This window comes from Schistocerca piceifrons, chromosome X (genome assembly GCF_021461385.2).
Source record: "Schistocerca piceifrons isolate TAMUIC-IGC-003096 chromosome X, iqSchPice1.1, whole genome shotgun sequence".
Classification (NCBI taxonomy): Eukaryota; Metazoa; Arthropoda; class Insecta; order Orthoptera; family Acrididae; genus Schistocerca; species Schistocerca piceifrons.
Window position 1 is genome coordinate 286,413,144 of NC_060149.1, and position 15,999 is coordinate 286,429,142.

Consider the following 15,999-nt stretch of genomic DNA (forward strand, 5'->3'; position numbering starts at 1 on the left):
ACATAAGTCACATGTTTTGTCTAAGTGTGCAGAACTGCCTTTTTCCTCTTCCTGCACTTAGCAACAAGAAGTTATAAAGCAAGCAAAAGACACACATCATTTTCTGCTGGATGTAACACGACATCTTCAGTGATTACATAACTGTTGGACTGTCTCTGTAGCCAAATGGTTAGCGGCACTGCCTTTTGTATGGAAGGGCCCCGGTTCGATCTGTCGTATCTCCCCAGATTTTTCTGAGGTAGGTAGGTCTGGAATGGGGTCCGTTCAGCCTTGTGAGGCCTGATGAGGAGCTGCTTAAATAAAGAAGCAACAGCATCGGGATTCATCTACTGACAATAATAGCTTGAGGGATTGGGGACATGCTGATAGCATGTCCCACGATCATAGATCGCTCATAGATCGCTCCTCATACTGCGTTGTAGGCAGCAGTTGGCCAGTCAGAACAGGCCTGAGGCCTAATCCGTGAATGGCATTTATGCTAACATAACTATTGTGAAAAATAATAAGCAAACTCACACCTAAAAATATCAACAATCTACTGTCTAATGCAGTAGACGGAACCTCATCCGGAATCAAACATTGGAAAGTCCAGGTTGAAATATCAACAATATTAGGAAAAGGAGAGATTACTACTCACCATAAAGATGACATGTTGAGTTACAGAAAGCCACAACAAAAAGTCTATTAAAGATTTAGCTTTCGGCAAAAGCCTTTTTCAGGAAAGAAAAGACATGCACATTCATACAGGCAAACACACGACCACCATCTCCGGCAGGTCAGACCAGGATGCTGGCATTCTGGTCCGAGCTGCTGGTGATGGCTGTCATGTGTGCTTACGGTGAGCTTACTTTTTGTTTGTTTGTGTGTGTGTGTGTGTGTGTGTGTGTGTGTGTGTGTGTGTGTGTGTGTTTGCTTTTTATTTTCTGGAGAAGACTTTGGCCAAAAGCTAAATGTGTAACAGTCTTTTTGTTGTGCCTGTCAGCAACTCAATGTGTCACCTTTGTGGTGAGTCTCATATAGAATAATGCATGTGAAGGCTTCATGTGTGCAACAAATTTAAATGTTCAAAAGTGGGTGGTCTTCATGAAAATGGACTCAGCCTTAATTCATAGGTATGCACAAGCTGCAGCAACTGTAGAAATTTGTTGTATTTGAAACCTCGTGGCCAATATTGCATTTGACTGGCACTCAAACTAGGCTCCATACTTTTGCCGGCCATACTCTTACTGACTGAGCTACTTGTGTTGGCCAGATGTGACGTGTTGTTCATATGCATAAGAAGCATCATCTTAGAGGTCTTTGGATGACATTAGTTGAACAAGAATCACCGAGAGGAAGGTCATTGCTTTGTTAGATAGAAGTTGCATGTTAATTTCCATTATTCATCACTTAGGGGAAGTTTATTTTATATTAATGTCATATTTTTGTTGGTTTGTTCAGTTTTTGTAGTGGAATGTATCTGCTAAACCTTTTTAGGATATCATTTAGATTTGATATGAAGTTGTTAGTGAAATGTTCTGATTACTTGTTTGTGATTAGTTTTATTTTCTATCATTATTTAGCCAAAATTGGTGCATAGATGGATTTTGTAAGTGCAAAAAATCATTTGTCATAAATTTAGTTTAATAAACACCGTATTGTAATGAATTGTGAATAATTATGTTGAAATTGTTAAATTTTCCAGACCAGAGTGAAATAGTTGTAGTAAATTTGTTGAGTCCTAGAATTTATAATCAATAAATTTGTGAAAATACCTGATAATTGTTAGTGGGGAGTATTTTTATTTGCATGTCCTTTATATCAGTTTATCCACTCTTATTCTTTGTAACAGGACATTTTATTTTCTCAGGTTGAACTTCTTGATGCTGCAAAAGAGCGAAACATAATTGTATGTCTTTGCTCGAGCTCTGGGAGAGTATTCATAGCAACAAAGTTAATCCAGGAATTTTCAAATGCAATACGAAGGTAATAAAGTAAAAGCTCTTGCAACATGTGTGTGATGTAATTTTAGAGCAGAGCATCTCATAAAAGTAAAGTCTTCATCATAAGAGTGACTGTGAATTGAATTCATATTATTTCATTAAACTGAGAATGGTCTGGCTCACCCTCCTCACATCGTTTGCAAATTGTATTCACACACAAAAGCATTTTTATATTCGTGTCATTCTGTTTTCTGGCGCCATGTGGCAAAAATTTAAATTTCTGTACGTGGCATTTAAAATCCACTTGCTGATTTTAAATATTTTGATGGGAAAAGTGTGTGAAACATGTGATGAAAGGCTTAAATTTTTCATCATTTTTCAATCCTAATAAACCAAAAATACACAAATGCCTTAAATTTTCGAATTCTTAGTCCCATTACAAGGAGCCATCGCTGTGTTTGCACTTATCATTTTTTCTGCTCGGAAGGAGTATTATATTTTTTGTTTACATTCAGTATTAGTTTTTAAGCACCAAAATTATTATTTTGAACTCTTCAAATAAGATAACCACTTACTATGAACAACAATGAAATTTGTATGTGCTGAAATAGCACACTGCGCAATAACTATTAATTTCTCTTCCTAATATCTGAGAGATTAGTGTAAAAAAAAATTAAATAAATAAATAAAAAGTGGAAATACCAAGCAGTGTTCAAATCTCTGTCCTGTTCTCAGACATACCTGTAAGTCTTTTTATTCTTTCCCCAAATCAATTTAGGATATTTGCAAACTCAGTACTGATTCCTTCCTTGTCTTCCCACTGGATCTTGAGCTTCTCCTCCAGTTACCACAGAGTTGGTAAGACAATTTCCATATATATAAGACTCTGCAATCCCCTGTAAATGGTATGACAAAGGGCACTTTGTGTCATCAATAGCGACGTCTGTCATAGTCCATTCACTAATGGAGCAAAATAATTTTTTTTTTTGTATATGTGCCTTGCCACATGTGTTACTTGTCTTATCTTAATCTCACTGCCCTTAGGTTTGATGATGTAGGTTTGTGACAGCAGAACTATTGCACAGTCTCCTTTGAATACCAGTTCTGTGAATTCAGCCAATAGGATTTCATGGCAGAAATGCCACTCTTCTTCTAAGGATTCTGAATGAAGTTCACAAAGGACCTATGTTACACTTAAGTGTGGGCTGAACTGACATGTTATAATCTTATCAGTGCATCTCTGTATGTGTTTAATGTCTTCTGACATTTCTGTTTGATACAACCTCCAAATATTGTAGTCATGCTTCAGAGTAGGTCACACTAATATCTTGTATGCTGTTTGCATCACTGATGTGCTGCATTTCTCCAGAACACCCCGAACTTCAGTTCACTTTACTTACTATGATTACATGTGGTTGTCCAATTTACTTTGCTTTGTAGAATTACCCCTTGATATTTAAATGACATGCATAAAGATGTACATACAGTTTTCCAGAACCCAGTGTACAGTGCATAGCAGAGGAGGATCTATACACCTATTAGACATTTATTTTCCTATTCAGCTCTCAGATAGAGTGAAGGAATAAAGAATGTCTGAATACCTTCATATGAGCCCTAATTTCTCTTGTCTTATCTCTGTGGTCCTTAAGTAAAATGTACACTGGTGGCAGTAGAATTGTTCTGGAGTCAGCTTCAAATGCAGATTCCCTAAATTTTCTTAATCATATTCCTCGAAAAGAAAATCACCTTCCCTGCTGGAATTCCCATTTGAGTTCATAAAGAATCTCCATAATACTTGCTGGTTGTATAACCTACCAGTAACAAGTGTAGCAGCTCGCCTCTGAATTTGTTCGTTGTCTTCCTTAATTTGACCTGGTGTGGATCCCAAGCACTTGAGCAGTACTCAAGAATGGGTCACACTAGTGTCCTATCAACTGTCTCCTTTCCAAGTGAACCAAATTTCCAATAAAAAGCAGTTGACCATTCGCCTTCCCTACTACGATCCTTATGTACTCGTTCCATTTCACATCACTGTGCAAAGTTACCCCTAGATATTTAATTGACTTGGCTATGTCAAACAACACATTATAAATGCTATATTCTAAGATTACAGGTTTGTTTTTCCAACTCATCTGCATTAACTGACACTTTTCTACATTTACAGGCAGCTGCCATTCATCACACCAACTAGAAATTTTGTCAAGTCATCTTGTATCCTCCTACAGTCATGTAATGATAACACTTTCCTATACACTACAGCATCATCAGCAAACAGCTGCATACTGCTGCTCACCATGTCCACCAGATCATTTATGCATATAGAAAATAATGACTGTTCTATCACATTTCCATGGGGCACTCCTGATAATACAATTGTCTGTGATGAACACATGTTGTTGAGGACAAACATACTGGGTTATGTTACTGGAGAAGTCTTTGAACCACTAACATATCTGGGAACTGACTCTGTATTCTCAGGCATTTGAGAACTTGCAGTGTCAAACGCTTTTCGAAAATCTAGGAATATGGAATCTTCCTGTTGCCCTTCATCCATAGTTTACAGGATATCATGTTAGAAAGGGGCATGAGCAATGCTTTCTAAAACCGTGCAGATTTGTGGACAGAAGCTTTTCCATCGGAAGGAAATATGTTACATTCCAACTGAGAACATGTTCAGGAACTCTGTAGCATATGGATGTTAAGGATATTTGTCCGTTATTTTGTCTTACCCTTCTTATATACTGGAGTCACCTGCACTTTTTTTCCAGTTGCTTGGGTCTTTGTGCTGGGGAAGAGATTTCTGATAAATGCAAACTACGTAAGTTGCCAATGACATAAAGTACTCTTCGAAAAAGTGAATAGGTATTCCGTCCACACGTGACGACTTTTTTGTTTCCAACTTTTTCAGTTGTTTGTGTATGCCAGCGATGCCTATTATTATCTCCTCTGTTTGGGAATCTGTGCAGTGATCAAGTGATGTCATGTTTGTATGATTCTCCTGCATAAACAATTTCTTAAAATGCAAAATAGAAAAAGCAGGTTTTCCTTTTGCTATCTTCTACTGCCTTGCCAGACTGGTCAGCAAGTGACTAGATAGAAGTTTTAGACCCACTTGGCGATTTTCTGTAGGACCAGAATTTTCTTTGGTTCTCAGAAAGATCTCTGATGGTGGAAACTGTTGTATGCTTTGTGCATCGATATTTTTTTTTACAGATGCACAAATCTCTGCTAACTTTAGCCTGTTGTCATACCCCGTACATTTGTACCCCATATACTTGAACCGAGAGTGCAACAGCCTTTGCTTTCTCAGCATTTTTCAGGTTTAACTGTTAAACCATGGTGGGTCTTCTCCATCTTTCATCCACTTACTTCACACATACTTCTCCAAAGCACAATTTACAGTCCATTTGAACTTTGCCTATAATTCTCCTATGTCCACCATACTGGAACTAAATTATGTTAATTCAGTTTCTAAGTGGGATATTAACAACTGCTTATGTGCTCTTTTCAGCAAAAGTACTTCTCTAGCCTTCTTGATTGATTTATTAGTTTTAGTAACCATAGTTGGTATGTTGACATTTTGATCACTAATCCCTCTCTCTATACTGACGCTGTTGATAAGGTGAGTCCTGTTTGTAGCTATAAGTTCTAAAATATTTTGTTTGCATGTGGGCTGTCACACTAGCTGCTTAAGACACGTTTTCAGAAAACTTGTTTGAAAGAACTCTGTGTGACTGCCTGTCTGTACCCCATACTGTAAATCCATAATTGTCCCAGACTATACTCAGTAAGTTGAAGTTACCTCCAACTGATATTGCGTGGTCTGGATATTTCTGCACTCCTGTCTGTAAACTTTCTTTGAATGACTCTAAAACTGTCACAGCAGAATGGGATGGCTGGTAAAAACATCCAACAATTAACTTGATTTTGCCTAGACCTGTTAAATGTGACTAGATGACTTCACTGTCACACTCAAATTCGACCTCAAGAGACAGTATTTTTGTCAACTGCAAGGAGCACTCCCCCTCCTATACTGTCTAATCTTTCTTTCTGATATATGTTTAATGACACTCTAAATATCACAGTGCTTTCTATGACATTTTCAGATAGCTCTTGGTCCCATGAAAAATTTGAGCTTGAGAAAGTTCCTGGAGGGCAGTAAATATAGGATCATTGTTATGAATACCTCTACAATTTACTGATAATATTTGACAGTCAAAGTGTCTTTACTCTGAATGTGGTCTTATTTCGCTATTTGCGTGTCATGTGGGGAGCGTTCGTCAGAGTACCTAAAACTGCTGCCTAGTCTGAAAAATCCCCATGTGTGTTTTCTGCAAGTGCTTTGCTACCCGAATAGCTGCTTCCTTTGTGTTTTGCACCCTTGACCTATCAAAGGGAGTCCTGCAATTCCCCTGCCCCCCCCCCCCCCTCCCTTGAAAGCCAAAGCCTTTGGCTGAGACTCTCCACTCAGTTCCAAACCAAAGGACCCCAATCAACTCTAGGAACAATGGTGCAAATTGCGAGCTCAGTTTGCACCCCATTTATAAGGCCAGCAGCCTTCACCATTACTACCAGTACCCTTTACAAACTGGATAGCCTCAGAACCCAAACAACAGGCGTCGTTGGTGCCAACGTGAGCCACAACTTGCAGCCAACTGTGCCCTATATGCTCGACAGCCGCAGGCAAGGCCTTCTCCACATCTTGGATGAGGCCAACCCAGCAGACATACCGAGTGCACATTGACTTTATTTCTGGCCCTGAACGCTATTTCACTAATGGGCTCCAGCACTCCTGATTACTAGCACACTCGTGGCTCCTGCTCAGACACTGTTGAAGGAACATCCATCTGTCCACTCAAAGGGCAAACAGGTGAGGCCAGACAGCCACCTTCCACATTGGCCCTCCATCTCAAGTGACACGAACATGACACCACCCACCACTCACATTGCGGTGAGGCAGATCAACCACATTGGGTACACTGGAAGGTACCACAGCAGTAAAGCCCATGGGTGAAACAAGTGACACCTATGGTGTCCTGTGTGATACGCCAGATTGTCCACCACTGCTAGCTCCCAAGGCAGCTGTCTGAAGATCACTGACCATAGCCAAACCATCTTCAACTTTTTGAGGACTGCATCCAGCGCCTTCTGCATCTGCACACAGTGCGCACACATCCTACCCATTCAAGCAGGGCTAAGTGGAGAAGTAAACCATAAAAGCCCAGGCGTACATATTGCTAAGCGACATTTCCTGATTATTAGCTCTGCTCCAGTAGTTCTTGTTTGGCAGTGAGAGTAGACCCTTCTCTTCTTAAATAGATAATGTTACTGTCAATTTTTGCATTTTTTAGATACATTAACAGCATGGTAGGCAGATGGGAAGGAAAGTAGGTTAGAGTTCTACCTCTTGTAGAAGACAAGGTCATTAGGGGGTGGAGTACATGCTCAAACTGGAAAAAGATGGTGAAGGAAATAATTGGCTGTGTCCTTTTTGTAGAACCAACACTGCATTTGCTTTTAGTGATTTAAGGAAATAATAAAACACCTAAACGTGGATTACTGAATGGGGATTTGAATTACCTTCCTCCCAGATGCCAGTCCTGTGTCTTATCATTCTATCGTCTTCCCCTGGGTGATAGATAGATGTTCAATTCGTGGATATCTGTTCTGGAATAATTACACAACAGAATGTTGTAGAGTAGCACAGTTTTACAAAACAGGCTGAAACTGTTTTAAACACGTTAACACACATCACTTTTTTATAATTACATGGATGTTTGTACTTTCTGCTACTAAGTTGATTTGTTTTATATATCATGCATATGGTGCAACATGAAATTTGTCAACCATTAAGAGATAAAAGTACATACAGTAATGGAGAATGGGATTAAATAAACCAGATTACATACTGCCTGGGTGAATAATTTGTTTATGGAGTAATAATAATTCTGAAAGGAAAAAAAAATTCAAGAGTAGTTGTACAAGCTGTCATGACATATCATTGTATAAGCTGCCATTTTACATTTTTGGACAGAATTAGTTGCTGTTCCCTTTTCTTATATTTTACACTAAGCACATTTCTAAAAACTTGTTCAATATTTGGCAGCTAACTATTTATTTACCTTACTTGTTAGTCTTTAGTTGTGGCCAAAAGGGCCCTAAATGGTAAGTGACTTGAAAAACTGAACAGTGGACAGACTTTCATAAACAGTTTCAGTTATCTCATTTAATTTTATCTGCATTTGGAAGTAGTGAAACTGGGAATCTATTGATGTTTTGAGTGTTCAATTTCTATGTTTCACTAAAGGTTTCATCTTTGATTAATATTATTACCTTTGCCAAGGTCAAAACGTAAAATCTTTGGTTGAATATGAGACAAATTAAATGTCTTTCAAGACAATGGCAAGGTCTTGCATATTTAGGTCTGATAATTTTAACACATTTCTTTGCAGGCCAATTAAGAATGGAGGCAAACGTTCAGTATATCTTGTGGACAGCGTGGCACTGGTGGGACACCAAGCAACCTACATCAATAACTTGACAGATTTAACTGTTGGTGAATACAGTGAATTCTCAAGTGTAACCGATTGGGAGAAAGAATTAATGGAAAAGCAGGTACTGCCTTAACAGCTACTAAAGTGAATTAATTAAAAATCAATTGTCTTGTACTGTACTGACAGATGTAAATAAGCAATACGGTCACAATTAATTATGTAATGTTAATGATGATGGTTTTTGACTGATGTAAAACTTGTTTTCTCAGTAAGTGTAAATGATACTTGTCATAGTGTCGTGTAAGCATTATGTTGCACAGATAAAAGGAATAACAAAGCAGTACATCATCATTTGAATGATGGCTCTTGTAATGTGATACTTTTGATGTTCAGTTGTTGAAATCTAGGACTGCTTTATGCTAGATGTGGTGCTTTGGGACAAGGTTTACATGTTGCTGCCTTTTTTATTGCTCTCTTGCTTCACTTCTAGATGCACACCACCACCTCAACTGCAGAAGGCCTTAATGACTGAAAGAATGGATTACGAATATGGAATGTAAAGTTCCTTCTGAACAATTAGCAGTTCTGTGATTTTTGTTGAGTTTTTAATTCATGTGAGCCGTAGCTGCAGAACACTTGATATTTTAAAAATTATAGCAGGATTTTTTAGGCTCCACATCCAATAATATTTGGTTGCAGTATTTGAGGGACATTAAGGGGGGAAAAAATTCTCTCTTTATGCCTCAGTTATCAAACATCTGAGTAACACAGTGTGATTTATCTCTTTTTGCAAAAGAATACTCAAAAGATTAAAGTATCTCATCTTGCTATGCAGGTAGAATTGTAAGTGTCAACTGCAAACCAAAGATCCTAGATGGTAATAGTAATGTCTATTTTCTTCACCTTAAGTGAAATATTGAAACTTGAAGTTCGTTGTTGCAGAAAAGTCCCTGGAAAATTGTTTGAACTTAAGGTGAAAATTTCTCTGTTTGTCAATGAAAGCTTCTGTGGGTAGTTATTTTATTTATCTTCTGTTCTGTCTTTTTCTACATGAAGATAGACTGTTATTTAGGCAAAACTGCACATATTTTTTGAAGTGGCCCTTTCTAAGACCAGTGCACTGTGTTCACTAGTTTTCCAGTGAATAAATTATCACAGTAGTGTGATTATGCAAGGTCTGCAAAATAAAAGCACCACAATCACCTTTTGGATCAAAAATGTCTTCCAGCTACAAATTTATGAAGTTGTGGGAGTAAGCAGAAGTCAGAGGGTGCCAGGTCTGTTGAATAGGGCACATGTTCTGAGAATCTGTTCCAAATCATGTTTTGCCAATGCTATGACATGACATGTTTATGAGCAGTCACACAATCCCAGGAGACATGGGTCTTTTTGCTTTCACAGTCAATGTCTCTTCTCATGTATCATTTCATCCAGTTGGTTCATAACACCTTTTTAATGTTCACTGTTGTTTTAATGTTTTTATTCTTTGTGAAATGAAGTTTGTCTTATCTAGGGCACAGCCATTGGCTTGCAGCCACTGCTATAATTGTAGTTTCACTTCTGGTATGAAGTAGTGGATCTATGTCTTATCTACAGTAACAAATTGGTGCACACAATCAGTTGGATTTGTGATGTGTCTCACCTGTGGTTGCATTATCCCTTGGTAGCTGCAATTCTGGTGTCTACCATCTTGATATAATATTGGATTAGTGACAAGTTTTGAAATGATAAACAAAATACTACTTTATTTAACTACACACTTTCTCACATTTATTGAAACATTTGTTGTTATGATAATCAGCTTGCCAAAGATAATACAGTATAGTCATCACAAATGAGCATGTACATTCTTCGACAAATTACTTGACAGAAGCTCCTGGTTTTTAGTTCACTTTCTCTACACATTTGTAATGTCTACATATCACAAAGGAATATACATTTAGCTATTCACTACACAAAGAAGAGCCAAAATGTTTGACATGGATATGTTTGCGTGTTGCTGGGTAAACTAGAACTGCCTGAATAATTGCCCAGAGGTTCTACTTACAGAGGAGCATATGAATATTATTGAAATTAGCTATCATCTTTTACTTTATAACGAGAAAGTACCCCTGTATTACTGAAAAATTGATAAAATTATATAGACTATATGGTGTATACCATGCATACTCCTGTGAAGATTCCCAGTTCTTGCCAAAAAGTCTAAGATACATAATTTTCTAGATCAGATAATTAACATGTTACACTAGTGCAAGTGGGCATTTTTGAAATAAGAAAAATTAGGGCTACAAAACTAGGTATCTTAATTTTGGAAATAATCATTGGTTAAAAATGGAACATTCTAGAAGTTGAAAACTTCAATTTGCAAATAACTTTTGAAATAAGATCTTTTTAGGAAAAATAAGATCTTCATTGACAGTAAGAGTCTAAGAGCTTTCGGATGAGCTATATTGCTACATTCAGACTTAGTGGAATCTCGTTAGCATGTCTTTGAAAGGAACACAGATTTTGAGCATCATAAGCTGGAGAATGTGCTACCAAAAAATACATAATTTGGTAATGATTCAATTTTTTTGCTGGTAAAAGTGTGAAATTAAGGGTGCCATATGTGGGGTAATATGCAATCTCATAATGCGACATTTCTCGACATGCTATATCAATAAAATATTACTAATTTGGAATATCATACCCAAGAGCAAAAATGTGTTAGGTACAGCAACATTGGTTGAATCCAATATATAGGATGTGTACAGGGCTGCCATCCAGCAACTGAAATACAGGAAAGTCATGTGACGTGAGAGTGTAACCTCTAGTGTCCAAAATGCAAACCTGGCATGTGATGTAGGAAAAATAAAAATATGCTAAAATTACAATTTTTATTACACTTCTCAAAACAAATGAACATCATTAATTTAGCGTCTATCCATTAGTGAATTGCTGAATTGGACTTGTCATTTCAACAAACTGTTGGTACATTGCACATCTTGTTAGCCTAACTACACTATAGCACAATAAAATACAGTGCATAGTCATGTTTTCATAATGGTTTGAAAAACATATCAATAGTTGACTGTTTCTTTTGTCCTAGCTTTAATACTGTATTGGCTATCGTACTTAACATGTTCATCTCTATTTCACAAACTTCAAAACTTAAATCATAATGCTTAACTGCATCTAGTGTTTCAATATCTTTTATTATTGTAAGAACTGATAAAGTTCTGGCTAATTTGTGTCTTCACTTTCTTCGTGGTTCTGTGCCAGCTGTCCCTGTAACACTTCATCATTTGTCATGGGCTGACAGATGGCAACATCTTCGTCACATTCAACATATTCCCTGAAGCTAAGATAGTCAGTGTATCCCTGTTGCCTCATTATTTTCTGCCATTGTTCAGCTGCAGTTACTTTGTTTTCTGGCATGTTGTGTTCTGTGAGTGTACGATGAAAGCCAGCATTCTTGAAGCAGTTCGAGATTGTGCTTTCTTGCACAGAATCCCACTCACTTCTTGCAAAATGCATAGCATCTAAGATCATACCCTTTCACATTGTAGAATGAGGACAAACCGTCCTCTGCTAAAAAACAATTTTTCTGAATTTTTGTTTCAAACATTTTTTCAGTTGGGAGGAAAAAACACTACATTTATATTAGATAGATTCAACACATCTTGTGGATGCACTGCACACTGGTCAACTTCGCACTCCAGGTGTGCAAGAATTGTTCAAATATAGTTCTTGTTGCCCATGCATTCACATTAGACACATATTTACATGGAAATATCGGAACATTTCTGAATCACCATGGACTCTTCACCTTTCCAGTGTTCAACTTTCATTTCAACATAATAAAGCCTCTCTTTACCAATTTTTTTGCCTTGGCATTTTCTCCTCTGAACTCGAGAGTTTTGTCAGATAGAAGGTAAAAAAATAAGCCCATTTCATCTGCATTAAAAGCATTTGTGGGACTTGACGAAACAGTATTTTTCCATGACTGAACAGTGTCAGTGTTCATGCTTCCAGCCTCAACTTGAACACATTTATACCGTAAATTATGTCTATTCTTGAACCTTTTGATCCAACAGTTCGATGCTTTGAAATCAGCAACCTGCAATTTTTGTACCATATATATTGCTTTAGTATGAGCCACTGTACCATCAATTGGAATGTTCGAAGTACACACTTGTTGCATCTACTTTAAGAGGACGTTTTCCAGTTCTGGTAACTGACCTACACACACTTGTTTTTATTTACCATTTCCTACTTCTGAACTTACTGCTTGTGCTATTTTTCTTTACTTCACTATTGTATTTAATGCTGATGGAGGAATGTTCAATTTTTGTGCAATATCATGTGTGACATTTTGTCCACTTCCTGAATAATGTTAAACTTTTCTTCATTTGTTAAATGTCTGGCTGTCTTTTTATCCATGATGTATTGGTACACCAAATAACACAAAAAAAGGTCGTGGAGAGAGAGTGTCAGTCAAATGCTAAACACAGACAAAGGAGGCCAGCAATTGAATTACATGCTAATCAGTTCCTTTGGCCACTACAGAAGTCGGAAGTCGTCAGAACTAAAGCCAACACGTACAGACTATTTATGCACGTCATTTCTGCCATAGCAAATGATCTGTATGACTTGCAGAGTTGCTGTCACTGAATAGCACTGTCTCCTTGCACATTTCTGTGCACACACGGCTGTGAACATCCTACTCCCACTGCTCTCACAACTCTTGGTGCAAAAGTTACAGTGGGCATCAGTACCAATACTGCCAAATTTGAACATGCAAAGTGGAGAGGGAGAATGCAGAAATGATCCTGTTTAACATGCATTTAATGCAAGTGGGACTGGGACTTCCAAAAGTGGACATAATATGCCAGAAAACACAGTAATGGGGCAGATTCTAACGATATTCCACTGTATTTACTAGCTCATCCCAAATTCTGTCTCTGCCTGTTCATGAAACATCTTCGATGATGAAAATTTCTTTATGTAAACTATTTCCATGTATTTTTACTCACAGTATTATTGTTATTGATTAGTAAACTACCTCTTGAACAATTATTTCTGCTGAAATTAGACCAGAATATAAAATTAACTCTCTTGTGTACTTGCATCGTATGTGCTCTTTGTAAAATGTGATCAATTAAAGAGAAACAGCTATTACTGTTGGGAATAGCATTAGAACAAGTGGGTGGTTCCAGGAACAAGTGGATAGTTCTAGCTTAACTCTGTTACAAATTCTTTTGAAAATTGTCCAAACATGACTCTGCATCAAACATTTGGTGTCTTTAATCTTGCACTATGATTTTCCATAATCAGTCATTCACATAAAATGCACTTTACACCAACTATTTCATACAATTTTAATTGCTGATGATCCATCACCGTATTACACACTTTTTGTGAAAATTTTTCCAGTAGTTGAAGTTTGAGGACCTTATGTGGATCATTTTTAAGGGAAATATGACTGTTTGAATTCAGATACACATCTTTTCACTGTTGAAAATGGACAGCCTACTCATAAATTGTTGTAAACTTTGGAAGAATTTGTTTTATGTTGAACTGTCGTAAACAAAGAATTTGTGTGTTGGGGGAGGGGGGGGGGGGTTGCACAGGGGTGGCATGCACATTTGTGCTGCATGTCCATGTGCACGAGTATTTTATTACAAATTAATAAGAGTGCTGTTATTTTGATTTCAGGTGCTTGTAATGACAAGTGACGTTTGCAATGATGTCATCAGTAATGGCATTCTTAGGATTGAGGACATAAATGTGCTTGTGCTTGATGAATGTCACAATGTTTTACAGAACCATCCAATGAGAAGGGTAAGATCTATTTTAAAGTTTCACATCAAAATTTATTAATACACTAAATGAGAGTGAGGACTCAGAGTAATGCCCATTTTTTGACAGAGGGGTATGGTTAGAGAATTTGTGAGTTGTCAACTTTAATTCACAGTGCAAGATTTTCAGTATGACAGTAAAATGGGTATCGTAGCAACATATTTATAATTTCAATTGAGACTTATCAAGAAAGGCTTACAGGAAAAGTAAAAAAAGCTGATAAAGTATTCCTAACAATCACTGAGGAGACAACAGATTGATTACATTCTAGTGAAAGCACATTTTAGGAACCAGATAAAAGAATGCAGGAGCTATCCATGTGCAGACATAGGCAGTGATCATAACCTGGTCCTCATGAAAAGGTCACTGAGATTCAAACGTTTGAAGAAGAAGCCAGTAAAACTTAAATGGGAACTAGAAAAACTGAAAACTGAGGGACTGGCAAAGTGCTATGCTCATGAAACAGACAACCTAGCTAAGAATTTTCAACATGGTGGAGTAAATGAAGACTGGGATCAAATTAAATCTGGTATATACAAAGCAGCAGAAAAGATAGTTGGAAGAACCCACCCCTAAAAAAAAGAGGAAATGAATTACAGAAGATATTATTGAGCTTATAGAAAACAGGAAATTATACAAAAATGCAACTGATGAACAAGGGAAAGCTGAATACAGAAGACTAAGGAATTTAGTTATTAGAGAAGCTAGGAAAGCAAAATAAAATTTTCTTGAAGGAATGTGCAGAGAAGTGGAAGAAAATGTGCAAAATGGAAGAACTGATTTAGCCTACAGAACAGCAAATCTATTTCTTAACAAACGTAAAACAACACACTCAGGCCCAATAGAAAATAAAGAAGGGAAAATGCTGTTTGGTGAGGACATGGTGAAGAGATTGAAAGAATACATAGAGGAGTTGTATGCCGATCATGAGTGACGTTGGATGTAACACATACATGGAAATGAAGGGGAAGGCAGACAGAAGAGAGGAATGGCCCTCTGCTGCAAACCAACCTCAGGGTTGAACACTAAAAGAAAGAACAATCACTGTTAATTGTAACCTTTTGCAAACTGTTCTATTAAATGTTACATCTGCTTTAAAATGTCGCTTGTTCAGTGAAGTATGTCTATTTTTTTCCCTGTATATATCCTGTACCATTAAAAAGTGGTTGACATGTTTGTTTTATTTTCATGGTGAGCCGACAAATTTAACTGATGAATGATTTACCTGGTGTGAAGTACATGAATATTTTTGTGATCTGTTTTTATTATTGTAATGTAGTGTAGCTAATGTTGACTTTCTTTTTCCTGTCCTGGCTTCATCCTGTATTTTCAGGGGGGTTCACATGTTAATCTGGTTTTGGCAGTGTTAGTGATAGAGGGTGGCCGAATGCCCTTCCTGGTTGTTGTCACGTCTCCCTCTTCTCCCCCAAGGATGGAATTTGTGTACCCCATCTGTCTGCACCTAGTGTTAACTCCGGTCAAAGTGTGAAAAGGTTTTCACTATGTTTCCAAATCATGTAACTTAGGTGGGTCATGGGTACCAGCCTGGTATTCACCTAGTTGGGTGTGGGGGAACCATCCATAAACCACATTTAGGCTGACGAGCACACTGGCCATCATTGTTAATCTGTGGCCGGATTCTGTCCAGGCCTGTGCATAAGCTGAATCTCAGAAGCTGCATGCTGATATGTGAAGCTGGCCAGGCGGCTCAGTCATAAATGTTGATGGTATCCCAATATTCT

General features: G+C 37.5%; 1 protein-coding gene across 1 annotated transcript in view; it reads left to right on the forward strand.

Annotated features, from left to right (window-relative positions):
* The window catches only part of LOC124721826 (endoribonuclease Dcr-1-like), a 293,757-nt gene that overhangs the window by 55,488 nt on the left and 222,270 nt on the right, over positions 1–15,999 (forward strand). The window contains exons 3-5 of the mRNA XM_047246948.1: positions 1,850–1,965; positions 8,375–8,537; positions 14,114–14,239. Of these exons, the coding sequence (XP_047102904.1) occupies positions 1,850–1,965; positions 8,375–8,537; positions 14,114–14,239 (405 nt within the window). The remainder of the gene's footprint in view (positions 1–1,849; positions 1,966–8,374; positions 8,538–14,113; positions 14,240–15,999) is intronic.